This window comes from Populus alba, chromosome 1 (genome assembly GCF_005239225.2).
Source record: "Populus alba chromosome 1, ASM523922v2, whole genome shotgun sequence".
Classification (NCBI taxonomy): domain Eukaryota; kingdom Viridiplantae; phylum Streptophyta; class Magnoliopsida; order Malpighiales; family Salicaceae; genus Populus; species Populus alba.
This window is the reverse complement of record NC_133284.1, coordinates 22,171,379-22,190,809: the sequence shown is the minus strand read 5'-3', so window position 1 is coordinate 22,190,809 and position 19,431 is coordinate 22,171,379. Positions and strand designations below refer to the sequence as shown.

Genomic DNA, 19,431 nt, shown 5'->3' with positions numbered 1-19,431 from the left:
ATAAGCTGGCAAAAATCCTGAAGCAAGAAAATTGATATTTTTAGCAAACCAAGGCATTGAACTAAAAGAAAGTAAGGATTCGTTAGGAAAGTAATCATCGATTGGTGTGATGTCGGATGTCGAATCTCTTGTCACTCTTGACAAAAGATCTGCATCAACATTTTATGTGCCTTTTTCATCCATGATTTCTTCCTGAGAATAAATCATTTGCAAATCTTCAAATTCATCCAACTCAATTTTACTCAAAGTAGATTCAAGTTTATCATAAACTAATTCTTTAATAAAATCTACTTTTTCTAAATCATTATCATCTCCAGATTACTTACAAATATTGAAAATATTTATCTTCAATGTCATGTTTTCAAATGATAGTTTCATCAATCCATTCCTACAATTAATCAATACATTAGAAGTTGCAAGATACGAACGTCCTAAAATAACAAGAAATGAATTACATGCTTCAACAGGTTATGTGTCCAAGACAATAAAATCCACAGAATAATTGAATTTATCGACTTGTACTAACACATCTTCAACTATTCCTCTAGGCACTTTTACATATCTATCGACAATTAAAAGAGTTACAGAAGTTGGTTTTAACTCACCTAGATTGAGACTTTGAAAAACTAAATAAGTAAATTCACACTAGCTCCAAGATCAAGTAAAGCTCTTTCAATTTTATGTTCCCCAATAAAGCAAGAAATTGTAGGACAACCAGGGTCTTTATATTTCAAAGCATTATTGTTCTGAAGAATGACACTTACTTGTTCAACTAAAAAGACAATATTTACAGTGCCTTTTTCATCCTCGATTTCTTCTTGTTTGGTCATGGCATGAGGAAATGGAAGTGCCGGCGGGGAATCAGTCTTTTCTTTACAATGTTCATATTCAACCCCTTCCTTACCCTCAGAGATTGACTCATCATCTTTCTCATAAGGTTCAAGAGTGGGTTTTTTAATAACCTTACCACTACGAAGAGTAGTGACTGATTTGACTTGATCCATGTGTTGGTTTCCAGAACTACTTGTATTTGTATTGTATTTCCCCCTGGAATTTTGTTGTGGTTGAGATGGAAACTTACCTTTCTCTTGAAAACTAAGAGTAGATGTGAACTTTGCAAGAGTATCTTTAAGATCTGCCATGGTTTGAGAATTTTGAGTGTTGATTGTCTCCTGCTTTTCAATGAATGCATGCAATGTTTCCTTAAGATTTCTTCTAGGAGGTGGAGCATAAGAAGGTGCATATCTATGAGAATTTTGTAGATTATGGTGTGCTTGAAATGGTGGCTGTGAAGTTTGTGCATTATTATTATCTCTTCCGACTAAAATTTGGTTGATTTCTCCAACTAGTGTTATATGTTTGCGAATATGGGTTATGATTAGACCTTTGAAAACTATTTAAAGCATGGGCTTGTTCATGGAGACATTCCTTAAAAGAAGGTAAAGTTAGAAGTCATTGGTTGAGTGTTCATTGGTTTCATAGATTTGACACACAATGTCTTGAACAGATTTTAATTGACCACTTTTTTTTAAATTCAAGTGCCTCGACTTTTCTAGCTAAAGATGCAAATTTGGCTTGGAGGTCATGATCTTCCTTAAGGTTGTGCATACTTCCACTAGATGTATGAGGTTGGGTTTTACTTGGTGCCTCATAAGTGCCTGAAGTATCCCAATTTTATGCATTTTCAGTTAGCAAGTTTAGGTACTCCATTGCTTCATTAGGGCATTTATTTTCAAAAGTTTCATTGCACATCAATTCCACCATTTGTCTATCTTTAGGTTCTAACACTTTATAAAATGTGAAATCAGTCTCCATATTTCAAAACCATGATGAGGGCAAGTATTAAGCAAGTTCAATACCTATCCCAACATTGGTAAAATGTTTCTCCTGGTTTTTTTGTGAAAGTGGTGATTTGTCTTTTGAAAGAGTTTGTTCTGTGAGATGGAAAACACTTCTTTAAAAATTATTGTTGCATTTCATCCCAAGCACAAATGGATCCTGACTTAAGTTTTTTGTAGCCATGTTTTAGCTTTAACTTTTAATCAAAAAGGAAAAAGCTTTAATCTGATAGTATTCATGCTATAATTTAAGTCATTATAGGTGTTATAGACTTCTTCAAATTCTCTCAAATACAAGTATGAATTTTCTATATCTAAGTCATGAAAAGAAGGTAAAAGTTAAATAATATTTGGCTTAAAATTGTAGTGAGATGCATCAGGAGCGAAAACTATACATAAAGGTGCACTTGTTCTTGTAGGATTCATGTGGCCTCTAAGTGTTCTAACTCGGTTATTCTCATTATAAAGTGTCGATTATCTTCTTCGGCCATATTTTCTGAAATGATGAGGATACCCTACATAGTCTACCACTTAATGTACGTGACCAAACACTCATGCACGTGTAGAAAAAGAATAAAAGGAAAAGGAGAACAAAACAAAAGAAATAAAAGTTAGATACAAGAAAAGTAAAAAGAGAAAATAAAATAAATATTATAATTTATACAAGAATTTACCTCACCAACAACGGCGTCAAAAATTTGACACGACCAAAAAATTGATGTCTTATCCCAAGTGCAGGAGTGTCGACGTAATAAATAACCCAGCAAAATCGGGGTCAAACCATAAGGGAGGTGAACTATATAAATTAAAAATATATATATATATATATATATATATATATATATATATAAAAATAATATATATATATATATATATAATAAAACAAAGAGTTTATGAGACTTTTATGGGATATTGATGTAAGGATTAAACAATAATAAAACAATTGTCAAGGTTAGAAAATCCACTAATAGTATTATAAATAAGTATAGTATAAACTCTTTTTATTAATCAACTGGAAACCACACACAAAAAAGGTTCCAATCGGATGATTTATCCTTAATAGTTCATTATAAATTTTAACATGATCATATTAATTATCTTATTTAACTAACACCATACTTTTAAATATTATCAGGAATTCATGATGGTAACTTATGTTAACAACAAATCAAGTTCCTTTCATAGCACAGGTGTAGGTTATGCCATACGGTTAGCTATGAAAGTGCAAAGCATTTGTTACCAAGTGTTATACAACACAAATCTAGATTAACCATTTAACAAGTAAGGTATTAAGAATTATTAAGATAAAAGGATAAGACATGTTAATAACAAACTTTCTTGGATATAAACATTGAAGCTCATCCTGAGTTTATATTATACATATTCTAACACCATTAGTGAAATCTTTTCAACTTGACATAATAAACTTAGCTAAACATAATGAAGAAGATAAACATAAATAAACAACAAAAGAATATAAGTATAATAAAGGAAATGAAAAGCATAAACAAGAGATTAAGGAAAATATAACATGAAATAAAACTTAAACATTACAAAAATATAAAGAAAGAAATAAAGAGCATGATCTTGATCTGAACAACCAAGATGCCTAAATGCATGGCAAATGCCTCCTTTTATGGGCTAAAATTTGAAACTATTGATTTGATGACTAATTGTTGAGTGGGTGGCCATATCTTGACTTGGTGACAATCCTTATCTTCTTGTCTGAACAAAACATCATTGATAACATCAGAATTTGAACAAACTTAACCATGAAAGTTCTAAGAAATTATCTCAGCTTTCTAGGGAAAAACAATTGAGGTCATTTGGACTTCTAGAACTCGAGATATAGGCTAAACATTGAACAGTGTCTAGGCTGCATGATAGATTCGGACTTCTCCGTTATTGCTACAATTTGGACTTGAAAACGGTCTTTTTAAATCTTGGACTCCCATGAAAGTTTTAGGCCTATTTCTTAGCTTTCCATCCATATAGAGCAGACCTAAACCCAAGATCTACAGCTCTAAATATGACCCAATGAACGAACAGTGTTCCAGTTTGGACTGAACCAGCATCTCTTTTCTAAGTTTGGCCCTCTCTTTGTCTTTTAGATTTCAATAGTTAAACTCATCAATCAATCCTTTGATTTATGTGATAGGCCTGCATTTAAGATGAACATTTACCATAAATTAAAGGTATCTTATAGTATCAGACTTGTTATTATAAAACATGCTTTCGTTAAGGAGTTATTGATACTTCAAGTGCAAAATGATGATATAAAACATTGATAAAAATGCACTTTTAAGTACTAATCACCGGTCTTCAAAGCATTGATTTTATTTATATGAATAGTTGAGCTTGTGTCTCATAGAAAAGTATTGCCTACCAATCCAGATTGTTTGCCTTTGATCATAAAGGGCTTAAATAGGCATGTAACGTAGGTTTTGGCTCTTTCTTATAAAGAAAAATGATATTTATAGACTTAAAAGGTGTTTAAGGGATTTCAAAATTAAAGATCACATATGCTTGTTTCCAAACCTTTTTTATCCATGGATTTCTAGACCTTTAAATTGATTTGCAAAATGGTCCATCATGCCCCCCTAACGTCTAGCTTAAGTTCTTTCTCTTTGTTTTTTCTTCATTTGATTTTGAGCAATATCATAGTATTAGTTATTTTTATGGTATTCTCAAACCTTTTTGACTCTTTGGTTTCTTTCATGCCCCCCCCCTATTTTGTTTGGGCACCTTTAATCATTAAGGATTTGTTTAACATATTTCTCGCATTTGCCCATAATATGAGGTGTGATCTTAGCCAATGTTATTTTTTCAAGAAAAGCTTACTAGGTTTAATGGGAACTAAAAAGGGTATATTTTAGCCTTGTGGAATGATTATCAAAGATGATATTTTCTCATTTCAAACGCATGTATTTAGGATTCGTAAGCTTTGCTTTCTTTCATGTGATTATGCAAAATGGTTTCTTATTATTCATTCAGCTAAAATTTAGCTTTGAAGTCATCTTATGATGTTTGAGTTGTTCTTTAGGTTTTTTTACGTATATAGTCACCTTTCTAGGAGATCACTTGAATTTTCAAAACTTGTCTATTAGAAAAAATACCAATTTGATTTCTGTTTTTATACTAAAACTTTGATTTTTCCAAAAACCTTTAAGAAAACATAAGATCATGCATAGTTTTTTTAGGGAAAGGGAAACATACCAAATAATTCTTTGCCAAACTTTTTTTTTTATTATTGATGGAATATCAAAGTTTGGCCAATTTTGCTTAGTGCAACAGGTTTATAAGGTGTGTTTGTGTAGCTATGAAAAGAATAAAGATAGTCATGAACATAAGAAAATGAATGATATCATTAAAAATAAAGGCCTATTTAACAAAGAAAGTCTTTTGGTATTATGAGCCAAATTACCGACAAGACTAAAATAGATTGAAACATGAAAAAATCAAAACACTTTTATAAACATGATCAAACAAAGGCAATTACTTTTTGCACATAATAGGAGTAGGCTCCATCTTCCAATTTTCGTACACCTTTCTTTTAGTCAGTCTCCTTACAAAAGCGCTTGCAGGAATCTCATCTATGGTGTGGATAGAAACTAAGTGTTTGCTCGAGTAAGTTAGCTTTACCAGCCACTCTAACCTTTAGAGACTCCAATCCTTCTTGGAAATAAGCATCACAATGGGCATATTCTTCATCTTTCATGTTCCTTAGTCTAAGTTGAGTGTTGTAGACTTTATGGACTAGAGCTCCTTATAGACCTATATTTCAACCTGGTATATATATGTATGTAAAAATGAAGGTATATGTACGTATGGATGCAAATGTATATGCATGCATATTAGGTATGGATTAACATGTTCAAAGGGCTAATCCATTACTTTTTTATTGAACAAGGATAAAAAATCGTACTCTAATTATTCTGAAAGGATCTCTCCTAAGTCTTTATCTCAATTAAATACATATACAGTGGAGAGTTCAAAACAAAAAGGTGGGTCTAAGCCTTTATTATTCAAAATAATTTTTATACGCGGTAATCTCGACCTTGGTCTTTTAGGAATTCCTCCTAACTAGTTACATCATTTCAAATTCTTACCCATATTCAGGAAAATTAAATCATGGTCTTAGCTTAGAAAATCCTGTAAAGTTCAAGATCATTGATCAAGTCTGCCTTAATGCAAGATGAATTATTAGAGAATTCATACTTTAAGGGAAGGTTCTAGGCCATTTCATGAGGGGTAAGTTTTCTACCTGATCTAAAAAAGGATATATAATTTGCCTAGTGACTACTTTTTATGAAAGCATTATAGGGGTTTACAAGGAAGGGTTGGTACACAATGTGACCGCTATTACCATGTAAATGCTCAGCTCATAGTTAGATATTGTTCACGAGTCTGAACCCCAATTGAAAGTCATAAGGTAGACCGCTACTCCCCACCTAATCTAGAATTGGGTTTACTCACACAAATTAAAATGCATGAAAGCATTATTAATCCATACCTGATGTACTTATACATAAGCAGTATGTAGAAATGCATGTTAAATGTGCTAAAATTAAACAGACCAACACAAACAAGCAAACAAGCATGTATCTTATCAGTATTTCCTAGTGGATTCGTCTTCCTATCATGGCATACAAAGCGTCAAATGATGAATCTGCCTCCTGAGTGATGGTGAAATTTGGGTTTTAGATTTAATTATAAAATTATGATTATAAGGTTCAGGAGTCGCCACCTAGTGTTATAATCACTATGAAACATAATGGTCTACGAGAGTTTAGGTAATGGACTAGTTATGCAATGGGAAGACGCATCACTCCTATTGCACCCTACCCAAAGTAAATTGTATTTTTATTTGATTATTATTCTAAGTCGCGTTTCTATCCATTTGTCTTGTTCAACGTTCAAGGTAGATCTCCCTTCGTAAAAAAATTTGTATCTTATCGGGTTAAATCCTAATCATTCTAAAGGCCAGACTTATTTATTTCTTGGATATAGCTAAGTCTTAGCATTCCGAATGACAAACTAATTATAATGAAAAATTTTGTATTTTGACCAAACCCTAATAGATAATCATAAACCAATTACAATATTCATTTTTGTATTTTTTAAACATGATAACAATAATTTTATCTCTTTTTAAAAAAATATGCATGAAAAGCTTTTAGAATTTAGCCATATGCACAAAGACAACATATTTTTTTTAGTGTTTTTGGAAAGAGGAAATTAATTTTATTTTTTTAGTTTTTTTTGTTTTTGAATTTTTTTTTTTAAGAAAAGTTTTAGAGAAAACCGGGTATTTTTAATACTATATCTGTATCTTACATTGTAAGTCTACAATTTGATATTATGAAAAATAGTTGGGGAAACATGCGAGAGGTCCACAAATATTTTTAAAATGCCCTTTGAAAAATTTGAATTTAACATTGGGCTGAACCCAACCCAACTATATGGGATAGGCTGAAACAAATCCAACCCAAGCCCATATGGTCACTAGCCTAGCCTAGCCCAACCCAGCCCAGCGACCATGTTAATTAATCTGTCTTTTACATGCAGAATGTATTCTCTTATGCATGCAATGGCTTGTCTTGTGGTAGGGAGAGGAGAGATTTAGGTAAGGGTCGTGGTTGGTGGTCCTGCTGATGGCACACGGCATGAGATTGGTAAAGGTGTTGGTGAAGGAGTTGGTGGATGGTGTTAGTTGTTAGAGGAGAATAAACCTGTGATAGAGAGGAAGAAGAATCCTATGGTGGTGTGGCTGCATACCGGAGATTGAGGGTGAGTTGGTGACTGGTGGTCTTGGGTGGTTGGATGGCTGTAGAAGTCGAAATCGTGGCAGAGAGAGAGAAAATAAAGCTAGTGGCAATGGCAGAAATAAAACTAAGGGGTGACTGGTTATTTGCCAACTTTGCACATTGATTTCTTGATTCTCAATGCTTGGAATCCTTCCCTATTTATAAGGAGTGAAAGAGGGACACTTGATCTTTATTGAGAACCGATCTTAGCCATTGATAAAATTATCTCAACTATTGGTTCAAAGTTGTCATCATGACCTGAAAACAAGGTTGGTTGGGTTGGCCATTTTAGGGCAGCATCGTGGCGGCTTCAAAGGCAATCAGCCGACGAGATTTACATTAGGGTGTAGTACAATGTTAGATAATCATAGTGGTGTATGGTTTGTTCAATTTGGTTGAGAGATGAAGCATTAAATGACCCTGAAAAGTAGTTACTCAAGCAACTTTTTTTGGGCAAAAAAAAAGATGAATAGTAACCAGACGATGCATCGTCTAGTTTTTTTTGTCTTCAAAACAACACCGTTTTGATATAGGGATTTGGTCAAAGTTCAATTTAGTCTCTTAGCTTTTGATTTCTTTTAATTACATCCCTAATTGACCCTAAACTTTTGATTTAATGTAATCTTACCCCTGCCGAACTTCAACATTAACCTCAAGTTTCAGTGTTTTTTTTTTCATTTTGATCTTTGATCTTGGATTTATGTAAATTGACTCTTAATTAACCATTAAATTTTCAATTCTCTTCAATTTCACCCCTAATTTCAATCAATTGATTCCCCAAAACTTGACGTATTTTCCAAAAAAATCATTGGTTGTGAATTTCTTCAATTCAACCCCTAATTAACCCAAAGCTTTGATTTTTCTTATAATTTTACCTCTAATTTCAACCAATTGACTTTGTAAAAATTAAGTTTGGTCCTCTAAAATTCTAATCTTCTTAATTAAGCTCAAATTAGGCTCCTAAACTTAATTGTTCACCAATTAAGTCCATAATAAAATTAATTTGATCCATTTAAAGTGTAATTAAGTCTTTGCACTTAATTAAATCATTTAATTTAACCCAAATTAATTCTTAAACATAATTAAACTTTTAATTTGGCCCATGATTAAATCAAATTGGCATATTAAAACTCTAATAATGTCCTTAGGCTTAATTTTTATGCATATTTGTTCAATAATCATGTAATTTGACCTTGAATCCACATTATTTTTCCAGTCTTGGGTACAATGATGTAAGATTAAGCTTTTTATTCCATCTAAAATTGCAACTTAATTTTTCTATATATTTGAAATCCTTCTCAGCTTGTTTTTGTCAAATCATTAGTATTCTTGCTATTAATTTTTTATGTTTTATTTTAAAAGATAAAATGGTAAATTTTGGGGAATAACTTAAAGAAAGTTATGACAATTAATAATAAATATGTATTTATATGAACATAATAATATCATGTATAACCAACCAATTGGTTATAAGGCATATTATACTAACATATTTTTCATGTGTTTTTTTTTAATTGTTAAAATGTCTTATAACTAATGAGTCATTAGACTAATCGTTCAGGCTAAACTATCAAATTCTGAATGTTTTGTAGGCATTTATCTTTAATAGTGTTTGATATTGTAGTAGCGGTCATTTTTTAAAATAGTTTTTTAAAAAAATTAAAATAATTTTATTTTTTAAAAAAATATATTTTTAACCTTAATATATAAAAAAAAATAAAAAAAACTCAAGATTTTTAGAGCATGTTTGGCAGTGTGGTAGCGGTTGCTTTTCAAATAACTTTTCGTGCCGAAATGCATACCAATAATATTTTTTTATTTTTAAAAAATTATTTTTAACATCAACACATCAAAACAATTCAAAAAGTATAAATCATATTCAATTTTAATAAAAATAAAAATAATTTTTAAATTTTTTAAAAACACGGTTTCTAATTTTTTGGGAACGCGGTTGAAACCGCGTTCCCAAACGCTACCTTAAAAGTGCGGCACGGCAACAAAAGACGGTGTCTTTATATTCGTTATGATTGATTTTTGACTGTCAAATCTCATAGTTTCACGTGGCAGATCAGATGTTGTCCAACTAAGACCATGCAAAAGGACAATATTGTGAATAAATGAAAATGATACCATCCATCATCCCCCCTAACTTCATCAGAAGAAGACATGACAATTAGTACAAGTTAAAATCAAGGACTATATATAATATAGTGACATGAACCAACCTCGCCTTATATATATATATATATATATATATATATATATATATATATATATAGACACACACACTCATCAATCAAAATTAATTATATTTTTTCAAACAATTTTGTTCTACTATAACGCCTGCACTGTGCCTTTGTTTCTCTTTTATAATTAGGTTTTTTTTTTAAGGTGATTGTCTCTTATATTTACATATTCTTGATAATTAAAGGTTTTTATAATATTTTCAAACTTTATTTGATGGGGAAAATGTTTGAATTGGTGGGATAAATACGCAATTAAAAGTAAAAAAAAAAAAAAAAAACCAACAGAAAACCAAAACAAAATAACATGATTTTTCTATAATTTGAGTGAAAAACTTCACTTTTGTCTACATATTCTTTGTTCACTACTCTTACGCTCCCTTTATTTGGGAATAAAACTTCACCTTGTTAATGTTTCGTACTTGATTTTAGGAGAGCAAATAAGAAGTCATTGGAAAATAAAATAAAAAAGAGAAAATAGTCGGTTATATCCTAACAAAAAAAAATTAATTTTTAGTATCAATAAATTTTATTTGATAAGAGAGTTTCATTAAAGTATTTTTTTTACCCTTTATATTGTCATAAAAAATAGATTGAGGCAAGAGATTGTTTTGAATTGGGCAATTTTTTTTATTTTTTGGCCTAGTAAATGTTGGTTCAAGGTTATATATAGGTTTTTTGAGATTTATGGAGTGTTTTCTAGGTGTTCTCACATGAAAAAAAATAGAAAACTAGATTTTTTTAGTTAAAAAAAGATCGGGGTTGACTTTTTAGCTACCTTAGATAACTAGAGTCATACTAATTGATAGCGTTTGTTTTTTTTTTTTTTTTCCAAAACAATTGTATTGTCTACTTATTCTAAAAAAATTAATAAAATAAGAGGGTCGGACGTGTAGACCTAACCTTGTAGATTCATGCATGCCTAACCTTTTTATGGGCCAGGCTTGCTAGCTCACATAGTCCTAGGTGTCTAGCCTTGCTTTGCCATTCATGTTTTCTCATTAAAATAAATAATTTAAAATATTTTTTAGATATTATATGATTAAATGTTGTTGAATTTTACTTTATTTTCGAAGAAAATTATAGTACTTATGAGCTATTTCATAAAAACATTATTTGGACATTTTCATGTGCATATCTATTTTTATTATTATATTATTAAATAAAAATTAGATTCTAAAAAAGGTTATTAAACTCAACCAAATCTACAACACAAGTTGTGGGTTTGGTGAGTTACTCGGGTTAACAAGAGTCAATCCAAAACGACATCACCTTTAATTTTTTAGATTGAATCGACTTTTTACCCAATTGTATTGGATTCACCATGTTAATCAAGTCATATCATTTCAATTCTAAGCCAATTTAATTTGAAACTCAAGTCGATCAAGGATCAAGTCGAGAGATTTATAGGTTGACTCGTCAGGCCGAACCAAGTTTAATAACATTGTCAAAACATTCATTGTGACAACACTTGAACTGTGTATTATTCTTATATTTATTAATACAATTGTATCAAAATTTTCAAAATATTATTTTTTTAATTAATATAAATTTGTGTTTTATGTTTATGATGAGATGTTATCCAAAAATTAAATATCTTTTTGAAAAATGTCAAAAAAAAAGCAAACAAATAAACAAATGGCTAACAAGATGAAGGGGTTCTCATTAGAGATATTCATTTTTTATCCTTAATTTTTTTTTCAATTATTTTTATATTTTTCTTAATGTGTTTCTATTTTTTTTTTAATAAAGAACATATAATAAAAAAAAATGTATTTTTTGTGAAGAAAAAGAAAGCTGGATAAGAAAAGGAGGAATTATGTTAGAAAATTATTTTGTTTTAATATAATTAAAATTGCTACTTTTAAAAAAAAATATTGACATATAATTAAATAAATAAGATATTAAATGGCTTCTCCCAAGATTAAATTTTTTAATTTACATTTATATCTCAACTTCCTGATTTAGAATTTGTTTTGAATAAAAATATGTTGAGATGTTGTTTGCTTTTTTTTGTGGGACCCACTCATGCTTTTAATGATAACTATTTTATACATTAAATAAGTTGTATATTAAAAAAAAAAATCACACATCATCACGTCTCTATCCCAAACATCCTTTTAATTTTTTTATTATGTTAAAATTGTTTTTTAATATTCATCGACATTTAAATAAACTCATTGATTTTTTAGTCCACAATTAAAAATTTTCTTAATATTAAAAAAACATTGACAATGCTTGTATTTCATTTTTTATTTTAAAAATAAAATTTTGATTCAATTTTAAATGAAGAGTGAGTAATAGTTTTTTTAGAAGCATGATAAATATTATTTTTTAAAGTGTTTTTCTTTTGAAAATACATCAAAATAATATTTTTAAATTTTTAATAATAGTATATGAAAATAATAATAAAAAATTAATTTAAAACTTTTAAAAAATAATAAAAAATATTGAAAATATTGTTTGACCACAATGTTAAAAGTTTCCGAGTTAGGTAAGTATTTATTATAACATTTGATTTATTTTTATTTTTTTTTAAAAAAAAAAATCTGATTACTCCAAGCGATTAGTCGCCTTGTCGGTCATCAATTATACTACTCGTATAGCCCCACCACCGTTAAGCAAAGCAAAAATACTTTCCATTTCTTGCTCTCGTCTCCAACGCCTAATCTCAATTCTTGAATCTGTCAATTTGTGTGCATGTAATTTTATTTTTTGTCCTCTTTCCGATGGAGCATTTCAGATCTAAATCGTGCAGGGAAGGGAGGATAGAGATGGAGGGATACGATGAAGACAAAGCAGCACCGACAAACATGCAAGATTTGAGGTCATATAGTGTCAGCTACGCGGTTTCTGTACAGCCAAATCAATCGGGAAAAGAAGGGAAGATGAAGAAAGGGAAAAGTAATCTTGGGTCATCTTCAAAAAGCTGGAGTTTCAAGGATCCCGAGCTACAAAGGAAAAGAAGGGTAGCTAACTACAAGGTCTATGCGATAGAGGGCAAGATGAAAGGGTCCTTAAGGAAGAGCTTTAGGTGGATCAAGGACACTTGCACCCAAGTGGTCTATGGATGGAGGTGATGGATGACTACTTCTCCCTCCCTCCCATCTCTCTCATATGCCTTTCTGAAGAAATTGTTTCAGTGTGTGAGCTGTTTTATTTTGGATGGTGAGAGATGAACATATACATATGTATTGTATTTTCCCTTTTGAGAATCTTAAATGCCATTATTTGCCGCAAGTAGTGTACTTTCTTCTTTGTGCTCCAAGGAAGCCAAATCTATGGATTGAGTTTTATGTGTATGCCTTTGCTTGAATTCCATTGGCACTTTATGTGCAAGATCTAAACAGAGTGGACTGTTTGTGGTTGATTGATTATCCTACATCTTTGCAATTACAGATTTGCTTGTTTCCTAGTTCAAACCAGAAGATAATCCTTTTAGTGGGACAAAAAGATGCCAATTCTTGTTGTTACATAGGGGCGATGAACTTGATTTCTGGTTGCACGTGGAAGGAGGAGTCATCTCTCTTTCATTAATCAGTGTGTTTGACACAGGACAATGTATCAGCCCTATTTGCCCAGAAAACAAAAAGGTTAACTGATCTTTCAAGAACAAGATCCTCTCATGTTCTGTTCTTTCCTTTCATGTCTGGTCTGGTCATGTTTTCTTTCTCCAGGGGCAGAAACAATGAAGAGAACCAGAATTTCTTTCTCCTGTTAGTTATGCCATTTGACGCGTGAAGAAGGGATATTTTAATTTGGATTCTCATTTAAATTTATACCTAGAATAAATCACAAATTGAAATCCTCAATAAGACCTCTAAATTAACACACTGCTTACCAATACGAAATGGGAGGTGCCTTGCTGCTGAACATGATTTGTTCCATTAAAATTTAAAACTATGCATTGTAACCGATAAATTTAAAATTAAAAAACAACTAAAGGGGTGTACAGAACACATTGCTCCCCCTTTTTCTTTTCTCATAACACGCTGAATTAGATTTTTTTTTTTTTTTTTTTAATGTCGGCTCGGTCATCAGATTTTTCTCTTTTTAATTAAAATTTGAGATTGATGATTTGTTTTTATTTATTTTTTATATAGTTATTGCTTTTCCCGAGGTTGGTGCTTGATTTTATAATAAAAAAATTCAATTATATTGTTTACAAGAGATTGAAAATGAAAGATCAAAATTAAAAAAAAAAAAAATGACCCTTCTGTTTTTTAAAAGACTGTTATCAACTCCATATAATATAATTTGAAAACCATTGACTAGCTAAGCCTAGTTTTGAGTTAATAACTTACTTACAGATGGAAAACCTGTTGGTAACGCCCAGGGTTTTTTTTTCTAGTTGGAAATTTTTTTGATCCAATCCGCGGCACAAAGCTGACCAATTATCCAGTAGAAACTATCAAGCAAAGTAATGAATGATTCACAAAAAACACACGCAGAAGACCAAGCACACGATTACCAAGCAGAAAAGCATAGTTTATGCCAACGATTATTTGGAAGGGTGTTATAATTTTATGACCACATCAATTACAAACGATTGGAGGAAAATATATTTTACATCCACAAACTTCTGATATCTTCCACATTAGAGTTTTTTTTTTTTTTTTTTTCAAAAATAGAACTGTCCCCATGCACTGCACAGGTTAGCAAGGCAAAACACATCACTCAATATGCAACAACAGTATCCGATTATAAATTTACAGCAGGAAGCATTTGTGATTGACATCGGTTAATGATGTAACCTTCCTTCTATATTGACGTGCAAACTCTCAATGCCCTTAAGAGTCGACTCCAAAGTCTTTATGTTGGTATTTCTACCAGAAGTCGAATGCTTCTGCTCTGAAGATAAAGCAGCTGAACTTCTTTGCCCATTCTGAAGCACTGCAAAGCTTGCATCTGTTGTGCGAGGACGAGAAGGATCAGAATCATTCCCAAGGGCTGCACCACGACTACTGGAGACAACAGGGTTCCTTGATGATACAATAGATCGCAAAAAATTTGAGCTGGACAACTGCACAGGCCCAAGCACGCACTAAATCAACTATCAAATAACAGACCATCAAAACACTGGAAAAGTTTCTAAACAGTAAGCAGATCAGTTGTTTGTTCAAACATGGTGGAAATGATTCAACAAGTATGGCACATCTGAAAACCCACACACCTGGCAACATGCAGCAATCATGCATTTTGACAGAATTGAGATACCAACCACACACCACGAAATGGAATGTATTCAATTGAAAAGAAAAAAGGTTCAAATGAACTCTTTCCAGAATAAGTAATGCCTGGAATTTATGTCCATACTCATCTAAAGAAAACAATCTTGATCCAGAAATTATAGAAGAAAAACATGCAGGCTAAGGGCAATACTAGCAATTACATTTGAAGATTTATGGCATTTGCATTAGATTAATACAGGCCATCATGAGCAGATGCAATGCAGAACATACCGTGGCATCTTTCGATAAAAATAGATCATTTGTAACAGGGCTCTTTTGTTTTGATAAATTTCCAGAATTCACAATAGGTCCAGAGTTTCTCCTTCGAGCATGATCTATTGAAGGCCAACCAGGTCTACCTTCTTCCCCACCTGTGGTTAAGTGAAAACCCAAAATGACATTTTCCTATGCATTCGAATGCACAAAATTAAAATCATAAGAAAAAGCTTTGAATGAAAAAGTAAGGATGGGATGTAAGAAATTGAGCGAGGAGAAAGACAAGGAAGAGAAAACAGAGGACAATGAAACCAACAATAAAAAAGAAAAGATGGGGAGAAATTAATTAAATATCCAATGTCAAAACTCTACCCCCATAAAACACATGATAGGTTCTCCCACAGTCACCAAATTTACTAAGAAAACCTAGAAATGAAAAAAGAAAAAAAAAAAGTAGAAACCAAACTCAACTATACTGAGTATGAATAAAACATGATCCCAATTAAAACTATATAAAAAAGCCAAGTGGGAAAACATCTGATACCTATAAACCCCCCCCCCTGTGTAAAACAAATAAAAAAAATAAAATAAAATAAAAATATCAAACAATCCCCAATGAAAGAGTCATATGATAAATCCAAAATCTTCAGTTTGTTCGCCATCAAGCAGCAACACGTCTACCTGACTGCCTATCAGCATTATTAGCACCAGGAGGAGGAATGCCAGAGCTTGGTCCTGCACCAGGGCCCTGTAGATGAGTAAATACACCAAGTCAAACAAAAAAGCAGGAATATACAGATGATCAGTCAAAGGCTAGAAGCCGAGAGAACAATAACAGCAATACTGTCACTTACAAGTGCACGAGTAGGAGGATTAGAAATCTGTGATTGCTGATATTTCAAAATCGTCCAATCAAAAACATAGTCAAACTGGAAACCTAAAGCAAGAAAAAAAATCTCTAATTAGGAAAATCATAAGATGGTTTCAAAAAATTATTTGTATTACCATCATAGCTCTTGGGTCTATATTAAAGTAAACATTGAACAGCAAAATTCGAACCTTCACGAATAAAAAGATCACGAAAGAGTCGTTTCAGGTAAGCGTAATCTGGTTTATCATCAAAACGAAGTGACCGACAGTAATGGAAATAGGATGCAAATTCCGTAGGATAACCCCGACACAAGGCCTGATGAGAATTCAGTCTCCTTTCAAACCAGTTACATATGATGAATGTTTACAATACAAATCAACACATTATCACGAAACATCCGCATACCTCAATAGAAGTCGAAACTTTCTTTTCACTGATTTTTTCATATTTTTGCTTCTTTGTACCAGCTTTTAGTCCCTGCCATGGAAGACTATAACCACATGGGGTCACAACAAAATCATATATACAACAAGGGTGAAGTGAGATAATATTGGGGGACAGGATTGTTCACCTTCCCCTTAAGAAATACATAAGAACATATCCAAGAGATTCTAAATCATCCCTGCGGCTTTGCTCTAGGAAGAAAAAAAAACACAAGTAAAGCAATCAGGAAACATTAATTTTATAACTGGCATTGATCAAGTTAACATTCTAAACACAAAGAGGGTGAGGAATTGAAATGTTGTCATAATCTTTACCAATGCCAAGGTGAGTGTTCATGCTAGCATATCTTGCAGTTCCAGTCAAATTTTTATTCTCTCTGCAATTTACAAGAACTTGAAATATAAATTAATGACTATTTGTGTAAAATTTGATTTCCAGCACCGTACATCAGAAAGTGCCCCCCTAAACCATCCGATATAAAAAACCATAGAAACTAGGTCAAACAGATGAAGAACAATAACTTATACCTTTTGCAGTGCTATATAAATTGATAATATGCAGTAAAATAATCTACTTGAAGTTGCAAATGATTAACCTGTAAGGAATGTGCTGATGTGTTGAAGTGTCTCTATACTTCTTGGCTAGACCAAAGTCAATGGCATAGACCTAAACACAACTAAATATTAAATATCAGGGTCAAGCATAGAACAACCACCAAGAAAAAGAAATCCACATGAGAACAGGTGCCAACCCAAGACCTGATTAGCACGCCTCCCTAATCCCATCAGAAAGTTGTCTGGTTTGATGTCTCGATGAAGAAAGGATTTGGAATGAACAAATTCAACTCTATTAATCTGACAGGAAAATCAAAACTCTCAGTGCAAATGACCGACGTAGAGCACAGGATACCAAAGGAGAAGAAGCGAAATAAAATTCTACCATCTGATCTGCAAGCATGAGGACAGTCTTCAGAGACAGCTTCCTACTGCAAAAGTTGAACAAATCCTCAAGACTTGGTCCCAGTAAATCCATGACGAGGACATTATAGTCGCCTTCAACACCAAACCATTTAACATTCGGTATTCCAGCTGCAAAAGTTACAATTACGTAGATAAATATCAAAAATCAAAAGAAACAATAGGCACAGCAACAAGAAACCCTTAATCCAAGCAGTTGGGGTCAGCTATACGCGCTCTTTGCGCCAATTTAATCCTTTTTTTATTTAAAAAAGACAGAACTGGAGACATAAGAGGAAGAGGTCGGTCCTTACTTCCTCCCTGCAGCATTTTGTACAACTTGGATTCATACAGCAATTGAGGATGCCTTGTCTTGACATTTTCCTATGTATGAGTAAAACGTAATTAATAATCAGAACTAAAAATATCAAATCCACAAATTTCTCAAAACTGATTAATGAATTTACCATCATTAATTAATCTTATAAAAACCCACACTAATTAAAATAATTAAAAAAAGGCCAAATTTAATTAAAAAAAAATAAAACTCACAAGCTTGATTGCAACCTCTTCGTTGGTCTGAATATTAGCACCTGTAAAACAAAAGCAATCAATACAAAATAATAGATGATTTACAAAAAAGAAAAACAGAATTAATAGAAGTATTTAAAAGAAGAAGAAGAAGAAAAATATATACCGAGATAGATCTCTCCAAAGGATCCGCTACCGATCTTGCGACCGAGACGAAACTTGTTGCCGACACGCGGCTCCATGTTCAAATTCTCTTTAATCTCTTATTGTTGTTAACAATAAAAGTTATTGAAACCCTAATCGTCAATTTTAATTAAACAAAGAAACAAATTAAGAGAGAGAGACAGTGACGGTGATGGTAAGGAAAATCTAATAGAACATCGGGGTGGGGGGGGGGGATATGAAGGAAGGCCAAAAAAAAAAACGGTTGGGGGGTGGGGAGGAAATAAAAAAGGAAAATTCCTTCTCTTTTTTTTTTTTTTTAATTTTTCTCTCTCCTTAATTTTGTTTTGAGAGAGGAAGAGAAAGACGGAGAGGGGGAGAGAGGAGGCATTCTCTTTTCTTGTTATTGTTGTTGATCACTAGTTGTTTTTAAGTAATGTAGTATGATAATGTTACTTCTGGTGTGACCACCGCTGCTCTTTATTTTTAAAGCGAAACTTATTTTTATTTTAGGTAGTAGAGGGTAGACAGTATATAGGAACGATTATTTTTTAATTTTTTTTAAAAATATATTTTAGCATAATATTTTTTTAAAAATTTATCTTTGATATTAATATATTAAAATAATTTAAAAATACAAAAAAAAAAATTGACAAACACGCAGTTAGTTGCATTGCCAAATGGGTTCGTATTTTGTTAACTATACTTTTTTTTTTTGGATTCGAGGAAACCCCACTCTCTGTAAAGCGCACTTTATGGGCTCAGAGAAGTGAGTAAAACCCCGGTTGTCCCAGACTCTTACAAGAAATGCACGCCCTGACTCAAACTCGAGACCTGCTGTGCAGATCTCAAACCCTTTGCTACCACGCACCTCTGGGGGACTTCGTTAACTATACACATATACTAGATTGATGAACCACGCAAACTGTTGTACAATCTATTTTTTTCCAACATAAAAGAATATTAAAACGAAGCAAGCATTCTTAAAAACCCAAAAAAATAAATTTAACTCGGGTCATTGACTCCACTAGGTTTAATAAGTTTAATCAATTTAATAATATGAATAAAAATTACAATGAAAATAAAAAAAATTGACAACAACATAATTTTTTGCTAAACTAGGGTAATCTCG

General features: G+C 31.9%; 1 protein-coding gene across 1 annotated transcript; it reads right to left on the bottom strand.

Moving 5' to 3' along the window:
* Positions 1-14,389: 14,389 nt before the first annotated feature.
* Positions 14,390-18,744, bottom strand: LOC118040928 (casein kinase 1-like protein 2). Its single transcript, XM_035048008.2, has 14 exons — positions 18,304-18,744; positions 18,159-18,199; positions 17,921-17,990; positions 17,590-17,738; positions 17,409-17,504; positions 17,246-17,316; positions 16,965-17,026; positions 16,778-16,841; positions 16,612-16,696; positions 16,395-16,521; positions 16,190-16,272; positions 16,017-16,083; positions 15,351-15,490; positions 14,390-14,911 (listed from the first exon to the last, which is right to left on the bottom strand). Exons 1-14 carry the CDS (start codon positions 18,377-18,379, stop codon positions 14,630-14,632), a joined length of 1,413 nt encoding a protein of 470 aa, XP_034903899.1. The 5' UTR covers positions 18,380-18,744; the 3' UTR covers positions 14,390-14,629.
* Positions 18,745-19,431: the final 687 nt, after the last annotated feature.